The 25,027-nt window shown below is 39.6% G+C and overlaps 1 protein-coding gene across 1 annotated transcript; it reads right to left on the bottom strand.

The window, feature by feature from the left end:
- Positions 1–698: 698 nt before the first annotated feature.
- On the bottom strand, positions 699–21,016 carry tprg1 (tumor protein p63 regulated 1). The gene is made up of 6 exons (XM_071517617.1): positions 20,933–21,016; positions 20,334–20,577; positions 19,259–19,350; positions 16,265–16,441; positions 6,119–6,272; positions 699–5,282 (listed from the first exon to the last, which is right to left on the bottom strand). The coding sequence occupies exons 2-6, from the start codon at positions 20,562–20,564 to the stop codon at positions 5,088–5,090; spliced, it is 849 nt and encodes a 282-aa protein (XP_071373718.1). The 5' UTR covers positions 20,565–20,577; positions 20,933–21,016; the 3' UTR covers positions 699–5,087.
- Positions 21,017–25,027: the final 4,011 nt, after the last annotated feature.

Here is a 25,027-nt window from a genome sequence, read left to right on the forward strand (position 1 = left end):
AATACAATACTACAACATAACTTCTAGCGATATTGGTCTGATTGCTTAGCATTACATATTTAGGATTGCACATCTTTACTGTTCTCTTCATTTGTGTGTCTTGTCCAAATAGTTTTGTCTATCAAAATTCTCTGGAAAAGCCACAATGTAGGCAGTTGAAATATGCTGTGTGTAAAATTTAGTGGAAATTGAGGAATAAAAAAACACAAGTGTTACTGCGAGGTTGGCCTGATGGTGCTATGGAGTACAACCATATGTGTTCTGAGACACTTCTGGGCCAATCCAAAACATGTAGCTATGTGAAGTTTGGTTGCTTGAGCAGGAATTATACTTCACTTCCTGTTTGCATGTCATTGCCATCAAATTTGTTTGTGTGTCACAGCCAAACAGTTCTATAATTCCATGGAGATTTGGCCAATTTTACTGTAGAAATAGCAAAAAATTGGTTTTACATAAAATTCTAAATGGCAGAAAAATCATTACAGCGGAAATGATGAGCCATATGGTTCAGGTGTTATTGGCCAAAATGTTCTATAAAAAATAACTAAGTTGCTTGTTATAACATCACCATCTGGCTGATTGGTGTAATTTTAGTAATGGGATGGTCTCTGAGTCCCAGATTTTATTACAGAATCAGAAGAAAAATCATAACAAACACAATATGGTTCCAGCACAACAAGCTTAAATATTATAATAATATCACATCATCTTTTCCCTACATAGGAACGTACACTAGATGGTGATTAAATGTACCTTGGATTTAAAATAAGATAAAATGAAGACATTAGTAAAAGAATCGCAAATATTTATTAATAACTATTTATTGCCAGTCTTCTGATTTCAACTGTATACAAAGATATATAAGCGGCACATTCAGATAAACAGGTCAAACATTTCTTGCATGTTCCTCATAGCTATTGTTTTCTATAATAAGAATCCAGGGTGTGTTCTGGACTCTAACATTCTACATAGTTGGGAGGGTTAGTGGATTTGACAGTTTTCCAAGTGTCCCATAACCCTGAGTTCAGCGCAGGGTCCAGACACAACAGTGACAGCTGGGAAGGGATAAATAAAAACACTATCTCTATCTCCATTACATGAAAGCAATCCAGACAACTACCCAGTAGCCAGTAGCCCACATCCGTGTGCGTGCAAACACATGCACATACATGCATGAACAAATGCATGCATGCGCACACGTGCACACTCCTCCCTACACATGTTCACTCCTTCACACTTACTATATGCACTGCTGCAAGGGCAACAGATGGAAAAAGAAGAGAGGCGAGAAGAGGGAAAGTGTCATAGAATATAATAAATGCTGTTGGACTTGGCCCGTTAGCAACCAGCATTCCAATGACAGGTGTAACATGTTTACCAAACAAACAAGCCACAGAGATGTCAGAGAAATGAAAATGGTGGCTTGAGGTTGCATGACCTGTGAAAAAAACTTGGTATCCAAGCTGGCATATCTATGAGGGCTTTGAAGGTATTACAGAGAGATGAGAAGACTGCGTGCCACACCAGGATTGCAAGAGTGTCTCACAGAATTTGTCTTATGTTACTCGCCCCAAGCATCCCAGGCAGCTCTGGTTGTTAGCTGGGGCCATCCAGGGTCACAAGCATTAATGGGGAGTTTTTAAGCCTCTCACTTTCCCAATCAAATTCCACTTCAGGGCAATGGGAATCTCATCTCACATCACAATCAAGCAAAATAACTACTTGGAGCTGTCTAGCTAGACATGGAGACAAGGGTGACATTTCCACTTCCGCTGTGGTTTGACCTCCAAGAAAAGCACTCCATACAATCTGTTAGATACGCATCACATCTGGTCTTTTCTTCAGCTAAATTGTTCATATTCACTTACTATTATTTCATATACATTATGTTGATTGTGTTTCCAGAATAAGCAGTGCACCAGAAAGACAAGATAATTCAGAGTGGCTTACAGAATTTGTTGTGTAATTCAGTTCTCTTGGAGCATGTCAAACACAGAGTTTCATTTTGGCTAGTGTTCCCCGTCAGAAGTGTGTGCTCAATTGTCAATCCATAGCAATCTGATAGGTGCTGCAACCTGCCAGTTGATCAGTTTGATGTTATACTAGTGGAAAATAATTGGACTGAAGCACAAGCCATATTCTCTAGCCCCAGGCACTAACCTACCTTTCCAGAATGGAATGCACTCATTAGAAAGCCTTGAAAGTCATTAATCTTGTGAGTCTATGTATTTCTCTTTGACAATCCAATGATACACACCTCTTCTAAATGTGCACTAAAAGGTGATGAAGAACAGTTAAATTACTCAGATTCCTAAGTCAAATGCACCAAACAGTCACATGAAATGACCCCTTCATTTGTAAACTATGAAGGACTTATCCTTACCATAATGTATTAAATGAAGGCCAGAATTGTATGTAACTGTATGTAACAATAGCTGTGTATATAGTAGACATGCATAGTTCCAGTAATAAATAATAAATTGGTACATATTGTAAACATTGCTAGCTGTCAGTTACTATTGTGCAGCTTACAATGATATTCATTATTTATTACTAAAGCTATACATCACACTGATACTTTCACTACATTATCTATATCATGGTGAAAATGTTTGTAATTTATACTCTGATATTTGAATTTGTGTACAGTGTATTATGTCCTAATACACTTTGAGATTCATTGTGAATGAAAAGTGCAGTACAGATAAAATTAATTATTAACATTATTAAATTGTTGTTCCAGTATCTGTCCTGTCCCATTCATGAATCTTGAGTATAACGTGTGTGCCTGTAATGTTAAGAGCAACTCCTGACCAATTCTAACTCAGATTTTGATTCAGATGCAATACCTTGAGGGTTGAACATAATGATTTCTAATGCAAAAGGAACATCTAAGCACAGAGATGGAACATAACAAAGGGACACGCCTTCCCTCCCCCCTGCTTTCTGCACGCACTTCTGCCCACATTCACCCTATATCTTGGCAATAAAAGCGACTCACATAAAACATCCAGAAGTTCAACAGCCAAGTGAGGAGAGGCTCTTAACTATCCTTCAAATAAAGGGTTACAGAAAAGAAGAGAAAAGGGCAGATTGAAGCCTAATTAGATAATTATACTGAAACATGATACAACATGCAAACTGCATTCGTTTGAACAGCAAACAAAATAATCAGAAACATTACATCTTAAGAAGCATAGCTGAATTTTACGTATTCCTTCATTATTTTTAATGTTTTGTAACATGGGGGTCCGTGAAGTTTTTATTGTCACGCTACTGCAAACTGTTTTGCTCACTGTCCTGCCTGTAGCGAAAATAAAGTCAGGGCAATAAAAGAATTTCACACCATGATTGAAATGATTATTATTTTGTGCTCCATGGAAACCAAACAGAATAAATACAGCACTGTGTGATAATGAAAGAGTTACATGTTCTTTTTTGAATCGAGAAACCCAATTGCATAAACTCTATTCTCTTGAGGAGCCAAACTAGATTAATGTATGTATGCTCATTTATCTGGCAGTTAATCCTGTTTTTTTTTTTTTTTGGTACATCTTTTACAACTTGAAGAGCAGAAATATGGATGAGGTGCCTCGCTCCGGGGCAGAGCAGTGCTTGATCCAGGATTAGAGACACGTCCTCATCCTGGGAGGAAGCATGTTAACCCCTTCAGACCCTAGGGTGATGATACACGATACTAAAGGTGCTGAACTTAACCATATACTTTACCTTTTGGAATAACAGCTGTATGTATTCCTGGGACACTCACTACTTGACCTTGTTTCCTGATGAGAATAGCCAAAAACTAAATTAATCGCTGGCTTGGTGTGTTTGTTTTACACTTGTCACTCAGAAAAACATGTGCTACACATTATGAGGGAAATTTGTGAGCAAAACGGTAGTTTATGGGTCTAGCATTTCACTTTTAAAGCTCTAAATACTGTGTGCGTTAATATGATCCTTCCACAATAGGAGGGAACCACAAGTGGTGGCATTGCGGAGGGTCAAAGGTCACTGCTAAGGTTTACTAAACAAACCTTTCAGTAAATAGGAATTAATAAATAAGAATGAATTCTTATTCACAATGGTCAAGGTCAATGTATTTGTATGATAATTAACTAATAATTTAATTTAAACACAGTGCAGAAGAATCCAAAAGACAAAATCTACAAGACCAAAAAGATTTTTAACTTGAACCGAAAGGATAACTCTTTTGTTTGATGCAGGATATGATCACACCTTTCTTTCAATGACATCCACTGTGTGTTGATGTTTGATTTGTACCTGCTTCATAAGAACTGTTATTTGGAAATTAACAGGGTCATATCTGGCCATATTCAAATTTAAAAAAAAAGAAAAAAAAAAGCTTGGAATAAAAAACAAAAACTGAATTTAGAAACATCCATATATTATACCACAGAAGAAAAGAGAACGATACACAGACTTACATTTGCTTGTCTGTGGCAACAAGAACAGAATTTTACAAGAACAGATAGAACCAAACAAGGCAGACAGATACATGGTAAACAAGCAAATCTGGGGGAAATTCCAGCACCTTGTGCACTGTAATAATACACTATAAATGATAAAACTAAACTGACAAATGTGCCCCCATGCTCCAGTGAATCTCTAAGGAGCTGAGTGGCATGGGAATGAGCTTTTAACAGGGAAACTGGGGGAGGAAGAAAGGGCTCCCATTGCGAAAGAGTTGAATTACCATATCACTGAGGAGGCAAACACAAAGCTCCTTGAGAGCAGCAGGGGATCCGTCATCCAGTGAAGAGCCGTGTTGAAATGTGAATATTTTCGAGTATTCATACACCACGCACTCGTAATAAGCAGTGGAGGAGATCACACAGTAATTTAAACACTTTGAGAAGCTAGGCCTCATTGTGAAAAAGCACACCTTATAAAAAACACAAATATGGAAAAAACCTTTGGCTAATCCATCTAGAATTTCCAAGAATTTGACTCATCCACATCTGTAAACAACAAGTAATCAACAGAAACTCAGCAACCTATAAATAGTAATATGCAAACAATTTGAGAATCAAGACAAAGAACCATTAAATACAATGTAGAAGAGCTTAGAACCCAATGTTTCCTCGAGCCAGGCAGTAGCCCAGTTTGTTCTGGTTCCCGATGAAAGACATGACGCCCACGTATGCCTCGACGTGGATGGGCTGGTTCAGGACCAGGACGCCGTTGGCCTTCCCAGGAACCGGCTTCATGGCATGGGCTTTCTGGGCCGCCTGTCTGAGCTGCTCCTGGAAGTTCTGGATCTGCGGACAGGAGGGCAGGAGGATCTACGTATCAGAAATCACATTTATTTCTTTTTTCCCCCTGTTCCTTCTTAGAAACGTTTCCTGACCAGCACTATGGGCCACATTTAACAGCTAGGAGGTGATCTCCTGCTGGAGGGGGGCAAGTGAAGCTGGGAGGGAAGCGGGGAGAAGGGAGAAGGAGGAAGGAGGTGCAGGTCAAGAGTCAAAGTCTCTGCCAAACCACCCATCTGTTGTGATGCCTAAGCTGTCTGCACCTAAGGGGCCCAACAAGGCACATTTCTCATTCTCAAGTGATGGAGGACTAAGACACGCATTGCATTACATTGCATTCTTAGATTTGCTTCCAGGTCTTTGCACACCAGTTTGAGTCCGTCAGGCTGTGATTTGACATCGTGTCCCCCTCTGTGTCAACAGAATCAAAGCTATCATGATGTTTTATGTCATGTTAGAAGAGTGTGGTATAAATGGTGAATGACCCTGCAGTACTAGAATTCAGATCTGTGTCTGTTTTTGGTTTCTATGTAGGTCAAAAAGGACAGATTACACACAGATGATATCTGGTACCTAATTCCAAGTAAGTAATTTCTCTGGGCGTCTGATGACTCATTCGCCCGGATGATGAATCTCACTACAGCTGCTATTTAAGTTATTAAATTAAGTGATACAGAAAGTAAAAATACCTACTGCTCTAAAGAAGAGACGTTTGATGGATTAGGGAAATGTGACTAAAACAAATGGCAAACCATATTGTTACATTAGTTTCAGTGGATAGGTGCTGACAAATGAAATAACGACACACTCTGTCGCTGATGGGCAGCAGCGCTTTGACTTACTTCACAGAGGGCAACAAACTTGTCATCGGCGTTCCTCACAGGGTGGTAAGTGAAGGTGATGAAGGGATAGTCGGTGGCGAAGGGGTTCCACCTGGAGGCGAAGGAGGGCTCTCTCTGTCTGTCCCAGAACACACGCATGCCCTCGCCCTCTCTCCTGAACACACCAAGACCACGGGACAGAGGAACCAGTCAGTGATGCATTTAACTCAGCTGTGTCACACAAATTCACATTCCACAGTTTATGTTTTAAACAGATCAATTATATTAATTATTGCTTTCTGCAAACACGGCCTAGTTTTGTTCTCCACTGTTGAATATATACAAAACTCTGAATGTGGGTGCTTTCATCACCTCTGGCCACAACCAGAAATATCTATATTTTATATTTAGATACCATTTTATATTTTAGATATTATTTAGATATTATTATTTAGATATTATAAATGACAGGCTATATGTCTTAACCCGTGGATCCCCGGGTATGGACTAGCTACATTATTATTTACCATATTCATTCCATGTCATATTATTTACCTAAAGAAGACTGCTTGACCTTAAGACCCATTGGGCTTCATGGTAACAATGTTAGAATAAAGAAAAAATGTCACTAATCTATCTTCAGCGCTCATACTTAGTGAGGGCAATCTGATGTTTGCCAGGCTTAGAGATAATCTACCGTCTGTTCACCATATTCTCTTTCTTTTGCTGCTCTTTCTTTAGTCATTTTAAAGTAAATAGGTTTTAATGAAAAGCCCTGGGGCCATATCTTTTTTTCCAGCCTGATGAAACCTCAGAAGACTCCCATTTGTCTGGGAGCAAACGGAGCTCCTAACACTTGCAGATTCCCCCTTTGAAATGATGTTGGCGCTGGTCTGCGCTCTGTGAAGCTCTCCACAATACTCTATTTACTGTTTGTCCATCAAAAACTATCTAGGCCTCTCATGTCTTCAAGACTAATATCTGGGAGGAATACAGTATCTTTGCTGCTATTCAAAACACACAGGGCCAGATAAAGTTCACCGCTGGAGCTCAAAACACCCTCCCCCCTGCGTCTTACCCTCCTGTACAATATTTACATAAACTTGAATCTATTTGAGATGATACACTTAGACAGCAAGAGAATAAAAGAAGATCCTTTCATCTCGCTGAAGTCAGTCAATTAACACTGAAAATTATCACAATTACTTCGGTTTCCTCCCACCATCAAAGACTTGTATGTTAGGGTTAATACTCCTGTCAGTGCCCCTGACCAAGGCACTGGCAAAAGAACTGGAGTTGGTCCCGCTGTACTGCGGCTGCCCACTGCTCCTAGTGTGTGTATAGGATGGGTCAAATGCAGAGGACAAATTTCCCCACGGGAATAATAAAGTATACAAAATACAAAAATACAAAAATACAAAAATACTTCTAGCTATCATTTAAGCCGTGTTAAAACTTGTTTTATGCAAGTTAAGCCAATATTCCAATGCATTAATTTCCACTCTAACCCCTGAATCACTTTTTATTCCCCTGTAGGACATGGGAATATCTTTTCTTCAATGGTTCTTCTCATGCTCTCTCAGTGAGATGTTACAATTTTGCCAAACTAGGCCATACAAATCAAATTAGACATTTAATGGATGCCCGACATCGCTGTTGTCCATAACCCAAAAATAAATAACCTTTTTCTCATGCCGAAAGGTCTGCTGTGCCCACACAGATTTGCAGCAGCAGTTAAATGAGGTTGTCTCTCATATTTTCACCAAGTGTGAGGTCCATGCAGTATCTCCCTCTGCAAGCCTTGGGGGCAGTTGTTATATACAAGGCAAATATTTTGCTTACATACCATTTATGCTCCTAGAGTTATGGGCATGCAACTTCAGAAGTGTGACAGGCGGTTTTGACTGAAGATGCTTTCTATTTTGAATGATATAATAGAAAATACATAGGTCTAACAATTTTGCTCCTGTGTATTTAGCATTGTGTTTGGGAAAACATGTTTTTTTGGGATCTATTAGCTATGATTTTTAACTGCGGAGGTACCTGATGATAGTTTTAGGCATTTTTAGCTACAGAATCAGCCATATCTCTTTCTCTGATGATCACCTGTTTTAACAAAGAATGTGAACAATTACTGGCTAAAACTTGATTCAAACCAGTTGCTTGACAAACCTGCAGTGACAGGTTCGACTACCCAATCGAACATAATTACATATGTAGCAGAACACCACAAGGAATATTGTTAAAGTAGATCACTTTTACAGAAAAACGGCCAGGTACTTTTGACAAAACATTGTCAATGGTTTGTTTTGTTTTGTAGTCTTGCAACACAGCATTTTCTAAATGTGGGCGTGCTCTCAGAAAAAAATGCAGAGAATTCTGTGTCTGTATCCCACTTCTAAAGAGTAATTTCCTCCATACTGGTTGCTAAGTCATTTTGTATTATTAGAAAACATGGAACCTTCTCTTTTAAATACAATAAGCTTATATATCAAAAAAAATCATGGAAAAAAACAAAGAATGTTGGTGATTCTCTCTCTCTCGCTCTCTCTCTCTCTCTCCCTCTCTCTCACGCACACACAGATTAGAGAGAATATCAAAGATGCCTATCACAATTTCATCATTTCACAGTCCATGGTCATTGTTGAAACATTTATGTTGATTTTGTCAACAAAAGCTGGCCATTTGCTTTTGTTAGAAAGATCAAAGCTGCATTTGGTAACTTTTTCTTGTTGGCAGCGTCTCTGGCAGGGAGAGGAAAGTATTTTATAAGTCAGAAATCTATTCTTGTTGCCTATGTAATACCTCTGAGCTGTATGGTGGATGCACAGCCACTTGGGTTTGGTGCTCAACCCAAGTACTACAGTATGTAGACACTGAAGATTGGTATCAAGAAGTTTAGTTTAGTTTAGTTCAGTTTGAAAAATATAAATGCGAGCACCAATATACGATACATCTAATAGACGGTCAAGTTGCAAATGTGGACCTTGATTGCAAATGGAATTCAGTAGCAAGATAGTGGCAGTAAGTTATCATATACAGTATATATATATTTTTAAAATTAAACCAAAATAAGTATAGAAAGTCCATACTAATAAGAATAGGAATATCAAGTTACACAAGAATATCAAAGCACAAGACTATAGCTTAACGACACAATACAATAAATAGCTCTTGCAATACTTGACCTCAAAATTACCACACATACATACAAACATACATAACATGCATACATAATACATCCTCATTACTCCATGACCCTGTCTAATAACTACTGCCTGACCTTGACCTTGAAGGTATGTTGGCTTGAGGTCTGTTTAACAGGTAGAGGCTGTTGATGACAGTCCTATGCCCCAGTGAACAGAAATGAGCATTGACCAGATTTAACCCTGAACCTTGCTGTACACAAGTTTCAGAACTTGAAAAATATTGACACACATAAAAAGAAAAAACAAATGTATTAAAAATACAAAATTTTTACTTTGTATAAAGGATGCTCATAAAGTGTAACTTGTTATGCCAATTGAAAAAGTAACTATTTTGGTAACAATTTTTGTGATTCTGTCAACAGCTCTAACATCAATTTATGATGGAATTAGAGCTATGATTCTTGCTTGCTAATGCTAATTAGTTCACACTCGATGACAAGAATAAAAAAGTCTGTAATTGTAAAAAGAATCTATAAAAGAATCTATAATTTACCTGGCTGGTTAGATAAAAAAAGATAACTGAATAAATAAATCAGGATGCAGCCTATTTCCCAAGAGTGTCCTGATTTCCTTAACGATCTGTCATGTCCTCATTTTACCACATCGAGAACAGATCTTGTGCAAGAGCACTTCCTGCCAACCAGAATTAAACACCTGAGGCTAAACAATAGTGGTGCAGTTGCTGATATGTCACGGTCCCAGGGAGGGGCTGCATTATAATGCAATCATCTAGCCCTGTTTACACAAGCACTCTCAAAATGACAATGCTGCTCCTGAACTTTGTGTGCTTCTTCTAAAGCAAACGTTGTGCTGGGAGAAAAGGGGAGGAAAGGAAAACTCTTTTAGCCCGGACTAAAAGACTGATTATATTTCACCAAAAGCGAGTGAGGATGGGGGGTTACGTTTGTACACATTTCCCTTTGTAAGAGCACAGAGCTATTGGCCTTGTATAAATGGGGATATAAAAAAGCTTTGGAGAATTCCACAGGTAAGCTATCACTGGGAGAGGACCAGCCCAAACAGGCAGAGCAGGGCTGGGCTTTCCAGCCAGAGGCCTTGGAAGTCTTCATGGTGTTTATATGGCAGAGCTGGGGTTTGGACTTTCACTGAGCCTCACATCTTGGAAACAGTCGGGTAAAGGAAGAAAAGGCAGAAGTAAACTGAACCTGTATGATGTCATTCAGAATTTTCTCGGGGATAGTATTTGCGTCAGTGAAATTTCTAAAACCGCACATACAAACTTTTTGACCAAACTGCTCCAAAAAGCAGGGGTCAAATTAAGAAAATCCACCTTCTGCTCCCCCTCTGAGAACACTTCCACCTTAACACAGGTATTTATACAAAAAGCACACATGCGTAAAAGAACCACTGTATTCTCAGTTAAGCTTCAGGGCAAGCGACTAAAAATTCCTTCACTGCGCTTTCAGGGGCTTTGGACTCATAAGTCAACACACAAGATAAATATCAGGCCCAAGCTTCAGTTGTCATGGCAAGTGTCCCACATTGTCTCAGAGCCAACAAACAAATGCTCTGATTGCTCAATAGAGCCTGCAAGTTTGTCAGCCATCCATGCAGCCAATCCCTCCAACAAGCCACTCTACAGTTTCATTCAACAGGATCTATGAGAAAGAGTTAAGAAGAGATAGAAGTAGGATTATGTGAAGGTTTGGAAAAGAGAGGAAGAAAATGACAATACAACTGCTAGATAGATGAATAGATAGATAGATAGATACTTTATTAATCCTGCACACAGACAGGTCTGAAAGTGTAAAAAAAGGTTTTATTGTTGAAACAGGAGACAGGCTACAGCTATAGCTAGAATACCTGGCAATAACTTGTGTCAGCTGTATAAAGAATTCAGTTGTTGCATCTTAGTTTGCAGAGAAAATAATAGCCTGTCTTCAATTCTCTGCACTTCCCGCAGCGAGCGTCCTCTACATGAAAGCGCAGTCGTAGTCAGAATTAATGGGAATCAATCATTCAGGCAAGGAAAAGCAGCAAGTGTTCAATCTCAACTTCTGTGATGATGAACAAGCTACCGGAGGGACAAGTAGTAGAACTATTTTGCAACTATTCAGTAAAGTGAAGTCACCTTGATGCTTGATTTCTCAGCTATTAACATATACAATGTTAATCCCGCATTTCTAACGCCTCTAATGGATCTTCTGGATGCTTCTACTTTTTGCTGGAATCAGAGCCCTTACTACAATACTGCAGTTTGACATCTTTCTCTTGTGCTTTTTACTGAATGGCAAGTTTGACAGCATAGTTCGATTTGATGGTGGAGTGAAGACAGTAGTGTGTGGCCTCAGATCTCTAAGCTCATTTAAAGAGAATTGCAGGTGTGCGTCTCCTCCCAAAATGCACACCCTGCTCACTGGCAAGCACCAGTCTCCTAGCTGAGGGACGAAAATTCTTACCTCAACATCCGCACGGACATTATTTACATTTATATTCATGTAAAGCACATATTTCCACACTCAAATCTGACTTGCCCAGTTCTCATGCAGATTGCAGAGTGCCAGTGGCTAAATGAACATCTGGGGAAGTTTCCTACACAGTGTTCATGATGTTTGAAGTGGCTACTATGTACTGACTGCCCTCTGCTGTTTGAATGTGCAAGCTGCTTTGGTTTCTACTGCTGTGATCATGTAAAACAGAATGATGATCATATTTTAACCAGGTCTGACATTCAGGAAGAACTGATGCAAGAACTGATACAAAACTGGCCACACTTGAGATTTTCAGCCCTATATATTACTTCCATATGATCTATTTACTAAACAATTGGCAAATAATTACATTGAAAAATAAAAATTGTAATTGTGATTCTGATTAATAATTGACTATGTGAGGAAAAAAAAATTCAGGTTAGTAAAATTCAGATAATTCTATTTGGAGGTGGGGGCTAAATAGGGCATCATTCAGCCTTATTCAGACAAACTGCGTCTGATCAGGTGAGAGACACAGAGTGCCGTGCGGGGATTATTTCCGACCTTCATAAATAGATATTTTTTCACAACAGTTACTGAAGGAACCTCTTGTGGGGCTTCTTTAAATCTCCACACCCAACTCTTTCAGACAGGAATAAAAAAAAAAATGGCATTTGAATGATGTGCTGGGTAGTGCAGTAATTAGCTTGTCTAGACGGTTTGGAAAGAAGGCACTTAAAACACATCTTTCCCCACAGATGCAGAATACACTGCACTTCACGTCTTGGGTGCACCTGGAGAATGTGGGATGAAAACACAAGCACGGTGACTAAAAATACTGTCACTCCCATAACACTTTCTATTGGCATCATCAAAGTTTTGGGAGGCTGATGGAGCATACACAGGAAACAGACTATTGATGCCAAATAAGACACTCCATAGAGGAAATGTGATGTTCTTTATTCTGGAGCTGATGGCCAGGGGAAGACTCAGGTCAAACATTCATGAACAAGGGAAGGAGATGGGAACCTGGCAATACAGCAAGTTCACTTCTATTGCAAAATATATCCCAGGGAATCCAAGTTGCACAACACAATTGAATCCACAAAACATAAAACCTCCATCCTTTAGTATCATATTTATAGTGCACAAACAGCAGGTCAAGATGGCATGCATCTGTGGAGCTGTGGATGTTTTCTCAAACACTAAGTGGAGCCAAAGACCTTTCAGTTGCCTTGCATGGTACAGTCAAATGCAGTAAGACGCCATTGCAAAATAGTAAGCTGAACACAATAATGATGTTGATGAAAAGGATTATCATGTAATATTGCCATCGGTGTTAAAGCAAGGCAGAGTGCGGACAACACTCAGGCACAATATTGCAACATTTAAGGCAATGAACTGCCTCAGTGTGGTCACAAAATTGCATTTAATTGTATGTGACTTTTCTACCTCAACTGTGTAGGTGTGACATTTATAGTATATAATGCTCACAAAGATGCTGTAAACATTGTTGCAGAAGGGCTTTCTAGCAGTACCGGTTGTAGAACGTGATTCTATCCTACATATAGGTCCTTTCAGCCATGACAACATCAATCAGATCAGGAAATAAGATGTGGCACGTTCCTCCATTAAAATGTCTCTACCAAGAGCAGACACTGACATCAAGTGGTCAAATGACAACTGTGACCAGGCAAATCATGTTGCAAATACCTTCTATTGTCACACTGCTGAATATGAACAATGACAGCTCAAGAGGTACAGTCAATTGTCAGTATTGTGACAATGACCTAAAGATGCACCTGAGTCATATAATTTATATTTCACATCAAAACATGAACATGAGGAAAAGGTGCAGATATTCATCTTTTGATTTTAGGTACTTGTGGCCTCCATGATAATAAATGACAGTTGTTATGGTTGGTCCTCTGATCACCAGATCATAAAGTTTAAGCCAAAGTGATGTTAAGTAAATACTGTGGGACAAAATATATTCACTGTCTCAGGTTTTTGATATATCAAAATTGAAGACTCAATATATTTCTTTGACATTTTCTGAAAGGCCTTGAGCGCAGCCGACCCATCACCGCTGTGCCTCAAATTACAAAAGGACAACTTGAACATGGTAACTTTCTAAGTCAATTTTCCAATAGAATTCTTGATCAAAACAAGCTGTCAATATGTTTTTCCTAAAGCATGATGCAGTGGTGTCTCTGGGCCAGTCAGTCAACACTTCACTCACAGTAGAGAAAGGACTCCACTTTTGGCAGTTGAGGGACAACTGATAGCAATTGTTGATGTCACTGTGAAATATAGATGAATGAATAATCCTGTGTGTGTGTTGAAGTGGGTTTCTAACATTTTATAGGCCCGTTACATCAATAATAACGATAATTTTAAAAGATTAAAGTAACATTAACATAAAGGCCAGAAATTCCCCAGTATCTGACAGTTTGTACTTTTTCCTCACATTCATTTTTGATGTGGAAAACAAATTTAATGTACTGTTACAGTACTTGAGTGAACTTTTTTCTCATATATCCATGTACTGAACTGCGGATCACTTTCTGCAAAACATAAGAAGAAAAGATTGACCTAGCGAAAAAAGGAGAGACTTCCAGAGTGAGAGAATGAGAGAGAGAGAGAGAGAGAGAGAGAGAGAGAGAGAGCGGTGAAGATGAAGACAGAAGGGGGGAGATGTCTGTGTCTGAGTCTTCTTACTTGAAACCGTCTCTTTACTGTTGGACTCCCGGGTGGTTTTCACTAGCGTTTATTTATAATTTAACGTAATGTGCAGAGATAAAGCCTCCAATAAAGGCCGCCCTCTCTAAGCGCTTCACAGCACATTACATTTTATTCATCAAATTAGTTTTACTTGGTTTGGTGTCCCCTGAGCCATCTTTAAAAGGTTTGGATGAAAGGACTACATTAATTTTGCCACTAATCAGTTAAGTGACAGCTCCAAGTGACAGCTATGCACTCCTTGCCCCAAAAAAGCTCTCCACACACACACTCTCCTCTCAGCTCCACTACTCTATGCGCTTCCCTCGTTCCACCCTGTCTAACTTTGCACCAATCATCTCCATGCATCCCGCTCACCACCTAGATGCCTCTCAGCTTCTCACTGCTAATACCTGTTGAGTAAATCATGCATACTCTAATTCTTCTGAATTCATTAAAGATACCACAGATCCAAATTTCTCATTAAATTTGATACATATAGGATTCTTTGGATAATATATTACTTTTAAATTAGTTGTGAAACACTCAAATTGTAGCAAAAAATATGATCAGACACATTTTGAGGCAGAACTTAGCGGTTTACCATCCGCCAAAAGGGATTTTTTTTTTTTGCAGGGAATTGTGCTGTTGCGGAGCAACTCAGAGCATGAAGCAGATAATTAGGGCTAACATTTGTAATGCGCCAAGTTGTGTAGTCTTTTTTTCTTTTAATTAGCAACATACTTATCACCAATGTATTTGTGAGAAAACCTTACACAGAGCATTTTAAAGTAGACCTATTAAGAAATAGACAAAAAAAAGCTATAAAGGCTATAAAGAGAGACACAGCTTTGCCCAGGCTTTCTCTGGGACACAATACTATTTTGCACACTGTCCACATGCCAGTGAATTTGTCTCTATCAGGTTACAGTGCCATATTCCTCCAACTCACTTCAGAAATGGGTTCCTCGCTCTACAAGACAGGTAACACCCAAAGAGCAAATAGACAACATTTACAAAGACAACATTTACAACACAGTAACAGTTAAGTGTCCTGCAGAAATCTCATATCTCCAAAAAGCCAACTTTTTATGAATGGAGAACATTTTATCCAGGCATTTTTGGCACTTTACAATGTATTTTGAATAGGTTGGCCTAGTTCCAGGGTCATGAATTATGTTCTACACAAAGCGGACAATGTCTGCTGCCAAATGCAGAAAAAACAGACAAAGGCTTTGCTGAATATGCAAAGCTGAAGTTCGCTGGAATACATTTCCCTACACAAATTACATGAAACTAAGGGGCTTTTCTTTTAGACAACCTGGCATGTAGCCTCATAAAAGCTGCAGGTGTTATGGGAGGGGCTGAAAGATATTGACAAAAAATCTAATTGTGATTATTTGACAGAAAACTGCAATTGTGATTTAAACGGTGATTCATAACATCAAAGGTTTTTCTTGTCATATGTTTTTTTGGAACTCTACAATTGTTTGAAGAAAAGTGATTTTGTTAAAAAAAACATGTCAGTGAGCAGGATTTACTGAGTTTGAGTCTGATGAAAGGGTTTCATCAATATTGTACTTGATTCATGAATTAAAGGTTACCTACAGCTCTAAAACACCTTGTTCAGAAATCCATTTTGGACCCAACTCTCTCTTAAGCAATTAATTGCAGCCTCTGTGATTTGGAAATTGCAGAAGTTGATTTTGCGATTTTGATTTTTTGTTTTGACTAATTGTTCAGCTCTAATAGGAGGCACAAGTTCTCTGTTGAAGGGCGGGTGCAGTGAGGGCGAGGGAACTCACGAGAGCAGAGAGCGCTTGGGGAAGGTAAAGGTGCCATGGGAGATGCGGTCCACAAAGTTGAGCGGGATCCTCTGGATTTGTTCACAGTTGAACATCATAAAGTCGTACTTGCAGACCAGGAGAGAGTTGTCTGTGATGAGCACAACACGCTCTTTCTCGTTGTTCCAGTGATCCACCCTGAAAGAGCAACAACCACAGAGTGAATGTGAGACCTACAGTAAAAGCATTTCACTTACTTTCCTTTATAATGAGATAACTGTCGCCCATATATTGTTATTCATATTTTCAATGCAAAAGCTTTTCAAGCAAACAAACTGAATTCTCTACCAAGGTTGCTTTATTTTTAGTGTAGTGAATATTGTTAGAAGTCATGTGTGAATGAACCAACACAGGATTTAACTGCTCAGACGGCGATTTTTAGCACCCATGATATCAACATATAGTACAATGTGGCAAGGTGGCCAGGTGGTGACTGTCCTGTGACTGGAAATTCACTGATTCAGTCCCATGACAACCAATGTCCATCCATGTGGAAGTATCCTTGAAAAAGATACATTTTCTACATTGGAGGTGTGAGAAATGCCTGACCCTGCAGTCAGTCTGACCCCTCCTGTGATAGGTATGTATGTACTATGTGTGTGTAAGGGGGATAAGCTTGGGTACGGGTATCAGATTGTAGAGAGTGACTTTCTGTATGTGTATTAGAGTCAGTGTGTGAATGTGTTTTTAGTATTTGCATGCGGTGTGGATCTGTGGATGTGTGTATTTTGCAGGAAGTTATTTTAAGTTAATACGAAAAACATGTATAGCAAAGTCGCTCAATTATGTACTGCAAAAGCTTCACAATTTCACAAAACGCCCTTGGCAAAGATCATACAATATGCATGCAAGCATTTCAAAGTCCCCAACTTTGTTTTACCAACCAAAAATAAATGAATAAATCGATAAAATTAACAACAAACACCTTCCAACGCAACTAACTAAAGCAGCCTTCTGTTTTCTCTTCAAAGCCCAGACCCAAAAATCTGTCCAGAAAAGGTTTGTCTTATTAACTGCTGTCCAAACAGCATCTCTTTAGACATGGACTCTATGTCTCTGTCCCTCACCGCTGTGCGCACCACTAATTCATGGTGGCATGGATTCTGCTGGAGCGGCTCTCTGTCTTACCGCCCCGGTGAGCTGGGCGCACGTGCCCGACTCCGAGTGAGACGCTCCTGATCGCTGCCGGCAGCCTGAAGCCGAGAAGATTCACCGAGTTCACCGAGCAGCCGAGGCAACGTACGAAAGGTGTGGGGCGAAGAAGCTGAATTACCTCTGACTGCGCTAATGAAATGAGTTAACCTGACTGGGCACAGAGGTGTTACGGGCCTCCAGGTTCACACCCTGGGCGGTCCAACATGCCGCTGGGGCTCCAGGTTGATACAGCAACACAGTGTTAGTCATGAGAAAGATGCTGAGGTTATCCTCTTCTGCAGGACCTGCTTCAGACCCTTTTGACAGGGAATGCAAAAGTCAGCTGCATAAACAAACTAGATCACCTTTCAATACATTTCAATAACACTTCAATAACTTCTAATAACTTCTAATAACTGCTATTCTCGTTTTTAACTGCTAATAGTACTGCTTGAATATACGCTTATTGACTATTGGCTATTTCTTGTGTCTGTATATTGCACTGGATGCCACTTTACTGTTATTGTTTATTGTTTTGTTTTTGTCCGTCTGCTGAATCTGAATCAATTACCATTCAGCTCCTCTTTTAGTGAGGTGTTAATGCGCCGTTACTGCAAATTTGGACACAAAAGGAAAAAGAACATTTAACGATTCACAGATTCACAAATACATATACTGTATTTTTGAAGCAGATGAATTGAGATCGCCTAAAAAAAAATATCTGACTCTTCCGACAGCGAGCTACCATGCTCAACAAAGAGAGCTTTGAGGAATTTCTCATCCAGTTAGCTTGTATGACATTACTCACTGGTCTCCCTCGGGGAAATTCAGTGGTGTCACGGAATTTCCATATAATGCGCTCTTTTTGTTGCAAAAACCCCACAGTAGCTTCTGCAGCTACAGTAACTGCAGGCCCAATGTAGGACAAATGTTAACGTGTGTTGGACGCAGCTGCATAAATGGGATGTATTATTCATTATCACATGGCCAGCCTTTTAAATGTTTCCTGAAAGCTTGTGCAGGAGTGATACAACCTGACATCTGCAAGTGCACTCGGTAAATGTCCTCCAGTCACTTCATTTTGCTCCATGTTCATTTCAGTTTCATCATTTCCTCTGCGCTGATTTATTTACTGAACATTAGGCTTAGACTGATACGGGAGTTTGGGGTTTGATAAGGACATTGATATCTGGGTGAAAGGTTAATTGATAAGGATTTGTTTTTTCTGTGGTACTGTAAAAAGTAGGCATCTCTATGAAAATATTTGAGGAAATATTCCTCATATCTGGCTCTCAAAGAACAATTGTGACAGCGGTTGGCTCTAAAATGTCTTGCTACTTAACATAAATCATCATTATAGCTGATATTCTTTTGTCTTAAAGTAGTAAACACCTTCTAAATTAATATTTTGTGGCTATGCAGACATTGCACTTTTCTGCAATAGCTTGATACTGTGATGAATGGTATCTGTCTAACCTTATCAAATATGCTACAGTGTTATGACCCTGAATACAAGACTAGTTCTATCAAAAGGAACTACTCTTGAGAAGCTTTCATCTTCCTTGGATCTGTTAAAAAAAACATCCTACTATTCAAGTGTTTCAATGATCATTACATACGTAGAGACTGACAAGCAACTATTCCCTTCTACAGAATCAAACCAATGCCACTTAGGGAGAAGCAATCTTAAAGAGCGGCCATGAGAGAGGTTACACTTACGACGGAAAAGAGCAGCTCATAATATTCTCTGCGTTTACAATCATATACTGCATACTGACATGAACCTGAGGCTGTGTATGGTACATGGCACCATGAACTCACTCTGCCATCAGCCAAATACTGCAGACGCTGCCATCTATCTCTTTATCCACCAGAGTCTCAATGTCTTCAATGGCCTGATTCAGAGTGCCAGGCTGAGGAGAAAAAAAACACAGACATGGGTGTCACTTTCTAATTTTCTATTGTCACAATCCCACAGGACACACACAGCAAGCCTAAGGTGTGATCGGCAGATATGCAGTTGAGACCCAGTACTCAAGGAAAATCTCAGAGCTACTGTGTGTCGAAAAGAATTACAATAACATATACAGCTCTGTTTTATAAAAATTACTACAAATGAATAAAGCTGCGCCTGCACCTTCTATGTATAAATTTATGAGTAACTCAAGCAAGCTTCAGTGCCTAATATTAAAAACATCCTAAACTTATTGTCAGCAACCGAGGCCTTCCCTGTTTTGCTATGCCATCTAGGCTTTTGTATAACAAGCTACTCTATACTTACACTATGTTTTAACCTTTTCATACCAAGTTCAAGAATTTAAAGGAGGTGAGGGTGGGGGCTCATGCCAGAGGGTCCTGACAGTCTTACTGTAACCGGAGCCTGGGTGCTGAGCTGGCTTGGCAGCATGGGATGTTTGACTGAGCTGCCAATGCTGCTCTCCAGACATACTGTAGGTCTAGAGTCAATGTGGCAGATCTGTCTGACAAATTGACATTAAATCAATGATTTACATTCGGTTGGCAATGTTGCATTGGCTTGGCAGCTGCAAGGCTCGGTTTTATTTATGGTGGGTATGGGATGCCAACTGCAACATAAAGTATTGTTATTCCAGCAATCATAGTGCTATGTGTTTATGTTGAACACCATGTGGTTTTAAGCTGAACTGTTTGTTTTGTGTTCTCTGACAAATTGTGGCTACATTAACATAGGCCACAAGGATAATATTCCTGCATTTAAAAATAAAAATTACAATAAATTTCACATATAGCCTAGACCTAGCAAGGTGAGACCCCTAAAACACCTGACAGAGGGACTATCTTCGCCAATTTAGTGTTACAAACCCATTATAGCAGCACAGATGCCCATGTTGTCAAGTGGAAATGTGTAAGTCTTTACCCTCAAAACAAAGAACTTCTTGAGCTTGAACTGGTCCAGTGCTGACACCCAGCGATTCCCCTGGGGCTGGGTGCTGGGTAACGGGGTGGCAGCGTCCCCCTCCTCCTTCTTCTCCTCCTCCTCTTCAGGCCGGGCTGTGTGTGGAGGCTGAGGCTCCTCCTGAACTTCAGAGAGACTCAGCTGATCCGCCTGCTCCACAGCCTGCACTCCTTCCTCCTCAGCCTCATTCATTGTGCTTCAACACCTGTTAACAACAACACTGATGTATGCAAATGAGGCGAAATCTGATGCGAGGCACCACTTCATATAACCGACAGCTTCTGACACATTTTGAGCACGCCTAATAAGGTAATAATTAATGCAAACTATTGATATATTGAACTGATCTTTTACAATATAGCCACTTCGTATCGACCTGAAACCTTCCCCCGCTGTCATCTGCCTAAATAAATGCGACTTCCCCACTTAAACTCGCTGCCTCTTCGCTCTTCACAGCCGAAAGCAGCATCGAAGTAAATAATACTGTAAGTGAACACTTGATTTAACGATGCCTGTAAAACAACGTCTCCCTAATTCAATAATGCAGAAGATCTACTTACCGAGTAATTATCGAGGGCGTAGAAAATGATGAAAGGTAGATGAAAGGACAGCAGCAACAAGTGCATAACTTCCTTGTTCCGCAGCATTTGTTTTTGCTGGGCGTAGACAAGGTAAGAGGAGAGCGGACTGTACTCATAAAGCACACAGGCTTTTCATTAGTCTGGTCTGATTGACAGTGGGTTAGGCCACAAAACCTGGCCACTTATGCACGTTAATCTTCTAATAAGAGAGCTGCTGGTCTTGGAACGGTTTACATACAGTTTTCGCCTATTAGTTTCGAGTTTCGATTTAGGATATAGGGTTTAATTCCAAAACGGCCTATATCAATTTTGGAAAAGTTTTGCTATCTGAAATTCATCAGGCATTGTTTGAAAATGATTCTGTCCTCAAAATCTTATAAGCAAATGTCAAAGATGACTCCTAACTTCAATATTTACCCATATGTGCTTAACTTTCATGTCAGCAGTCAATATGGGAGAGTGGGTGTCATTCTTTTTTTTTTTTAAATGGTGGAAACTCTTCATTTATAACTTTTAAAACATAGGAACCACATGGAGAAACTTGCTAAGGCCTGGGACGGTTGCAAATTGAGGCGTTGTCCTGTCAATGTCAGATAAATAGTGTCAAATGTATATTACATTGGGTCCAGGCCAGCCCTGGTAAAGCGGCTGCTTACACAGTTATGGGTGGAGTTAGTAACCAGAAATGGTCTTAAAATGTTTGGAATGTCCAAAGAAAATGTTCTCCCAACACAAAGCTGTGGAGAAAAAAAAACGTTTGGTTTTTTGTGAATGCTGAAAAATTTACTTCTGAATTAACTGCATTCATCACTTAAAGGTCCCAATAGTCCAATTTAACATACAGTTACAGTAACAAACTAGATGAATCCTGAAACTCTTGATATAAAGCGCAGTGTAATAACATGATAAAAATAATCAAATAAGCACAATGGAATTAAAATTTTGTGTACCCAACTTAAGACCCACTTTTCATTTTCTTTCATCATAGAGGTCAACTTGGTAACCTTTGCTTCAAGCACCAAGATTGACCAATTTATTACCATTCACTCATCATTTATGAACTCCATCTTCAAAAATGTTCATGCGATGTGACCAGAGATCCTAGATCGGTACTCTCTGAAACATTATGTTGAGTTTTACTGTGGGCCTGTGGTTATTTTAGTTCAGAATCATACACAACAACAACAACAACCACAGACGAATACAAAATAAATGGTTTACTAATGGAGGTTAAAGATAGGAGCAGCCTACTCCAAAATCTTCAATCAGGATTTTATAATCTGAACAAGATGTAGCAATTGAAATTATCCTAAACAAGAGGTATTACTGCATTCAATCGCTGTTCAAGTGCAGGATCAAGACTGAAAAAGTATCATTGTCATCTAGGTTGTATTTTAAGTCTTAAGTCTGAAAGCTATGGGGAACACTTGACGGCTAACTTAATGTATAAACAACGGCTCTTGTGCAACAGACTATTCATAGTTCCTCATGAAAGCTTTAGCTTGCTTCGATTTTCCTTTCTCAAGATTATGCTCCTGCTTTGACGTCTTTTCCTAAAATACCAGAGTGTGATGTTCATGATTTAACCGGACAATAACATAATCAACCAATTGTGGGATGAACTGGATCGTTGAAAGCGAATTCGACTTTTTCCTCCCACAAATCCTTGAATAGCATCACCATTTAAACGTCAGTCTGCATGTAAGCTAATGGTTTCTGACATAGCATGCTGTAAGGCCACTCATTCCCAGTCACCACTCTTTCAGGGAGCTATTCCTGTGGCTTGTTGGAAGTTTAAAACCGATCCAGTTGTAATCTGCAGCCATCAAAGAAATGTTGACAGAATTCTAAAGGCATTCTTTCAGCACGGTTGCTTAGCTACTCCCACGGACTGCAGGCGGAGATTTTCATGGTCTTTAGTGTTGTGTGAATGGCCAGTAGCTTTCAGTCCGGATTTCATTTGGTTTTTGGTTTGCAGTCAAGTAATTACTTCTAATCAATTTGGAACTGCTTTGCTTCAATGATGGGTTAATAATGAATTTTCTGAATTTTTCCTTTCGGCCTGCCAAATAGGACCATGACTGCTAGAAACTGGAAATTCTACAAAATCCCCATGAAATCCATAAATCACCTATGCTTTCTTGCTCTTGTTCCCGGCATTCTAATTCTAAATCTTGCTGACAAAATCGAACATCATTTGATTTTGTAATAATTACAGGCAAAATGACGAGGGCATAATTTAATCACAGACATGGTGTTCGTCTTATGTAAATACCTCAGCATGATAGCAGCATAGCATTGGATTTCTGCTACTACTGTACATGGTTTACGTAAACCAGTGAACTTAGAAACCCTATGCCCCATGATGCATCACATCACTCGGAGAAGTGGGGATAAGAATAATCCATATTGTTGTATCTAGGCCAAGTAATCAACACTGCATAACTGGAAATTTTCACTGTTGCCAAGCTGTGGGGTTTCAGTTTGTATACCCTATTTTCTAGGCTTATGCATCAGTCTCTCCAGCATGTTTTTTGTGCTCTCCGAGGACATGAAGGTTTATCACCGATGGAATTCATCATGAAATAATAATAGGCTAAATAATTTATGTCATATAGTTGGTCTTTGTTTTAGTTGGAAGTACGTCACATGAAGTACATTATAATCACATGGTGAGAGTAGTATGTGTTCTCCCTTCTTGCCAAGTGCAGATAATGTTCACTAGTAACATAATATCTGTAGACTTTTTAAATCTTCGCTTATCTCAGTCTGTTTTGTGCAGGTTTGCTATGGCAGCGTATCCCTATGATGTTAGGCTGTTCCTATAAAACTGATGCACAGATGCATTGAGGCAGCAGGAGGGTGAGTAAGGAGACTGTCCTTCAACCAGGCGACTTGGGCTCAAGCCCCCATGTCAGTGTAAGCATCTGCTCTGCTGAAGTGTCCTTGAGCAAGACACTGAACCCCTGCCAGCTCCAGGCTGCTGCTCTGTGTCCGACCTGACCTCTGACCTCACTGTGGAGAGGGCAAGTGAACACACAGACTTTCCCTATGGGGATCAATAAAGTATTACATGATTTTATCTGTGCAACAAACTACACATCCGTGTATTCTTGTGGATGTTTAGTGAAAAGCATGCAGTTATTTTTCTCAATTTCAAGTGCACACTTATGAAAGTGAATTTGGGCCAGAGACTCTTCTGTGAGATGACATCAGTTGACTTTACAGCTACAACATGCACACAAACATGTCCAGGGGCATCCAACCTTCATCTCCAATGTTCTTGGTGGATGGAAGTAATTCAATTATGTCCCAGCACGTTTATGTTTGTTTATCCATATCACAGTGAAGCCTGATTTAACTCTCCTGAGATATCACACGGGATCAGCAGATGTTGCACAGACCCCTGTGACCCTGTAAGTTCCACAATCATGATCTGTGTGTGTGCAATGGTTTGCTGAGGCGTAGCAACACTGGCAGCTTCTTTTTCCCCTGCTTAGCCCGTGAGTAATGCTCAGACCGGAGCGTGGGGGTTGGGCCATGAGGGTTCATTAACTCAGCAGAAGCCTGATGAGCTGGAAACCTCCTAACCTTCAGTGTTTTAGCCCAGCAAACGCTCCGCAGTTAGAGTCGATTTTAGAGTCGAGATTGGGGTGCGTGCATGGAGAGAAATGCTGAGGCCTTCTCTCAGTCTTGACCCTTGATTTATTGGTGAATATACTGCATATATATATATATATATATATATAAAAGATAAGTATGTGGAATAAATATCGTCTGTATAATTTCCCTGAAAATGATACAAAGACCTCTCAGCCTGATAGGGATAGAGTCATGGCACAGGTAAAATAGAATAAAGGGGCAAACACTTCCTTGTTTAAATGTTCAGTAGAAAAAAGGAGTGATATAAAACAATATTCTTGGAACAGTCACAGTAATTTTCATTCTTTTACATTACATTCTTTTACTTTCTTTCTTCATTCACTGTCAGGAGGAAACTTTTGCATTAAAATTGAACTACTCTTAATTCTTTCAGACAGTAGAGCGTGTCTTACGACTATCGTATGATGTCTT

This window comes from Centroberyx affinis, unplaced genomic scaffold (genome assembly GCF_046629955.1).
Source record: "Centroberyx affinis isolate AG114_WGS23_722 - 3 ecotype Tasmania unplaced genomic scaffold, CSIRO-AGI_Caff_v1 ptg000503l_1, whole genome shotgun sequence".
In the NCBI taxonomy this organism is placed as follows: domain Eukaryota; kingdom Metazoa; phylum Chordata; class Actinopteri; order Beryciformes; family Berycidae; genus Centroberyx; species Centroberyx affinis.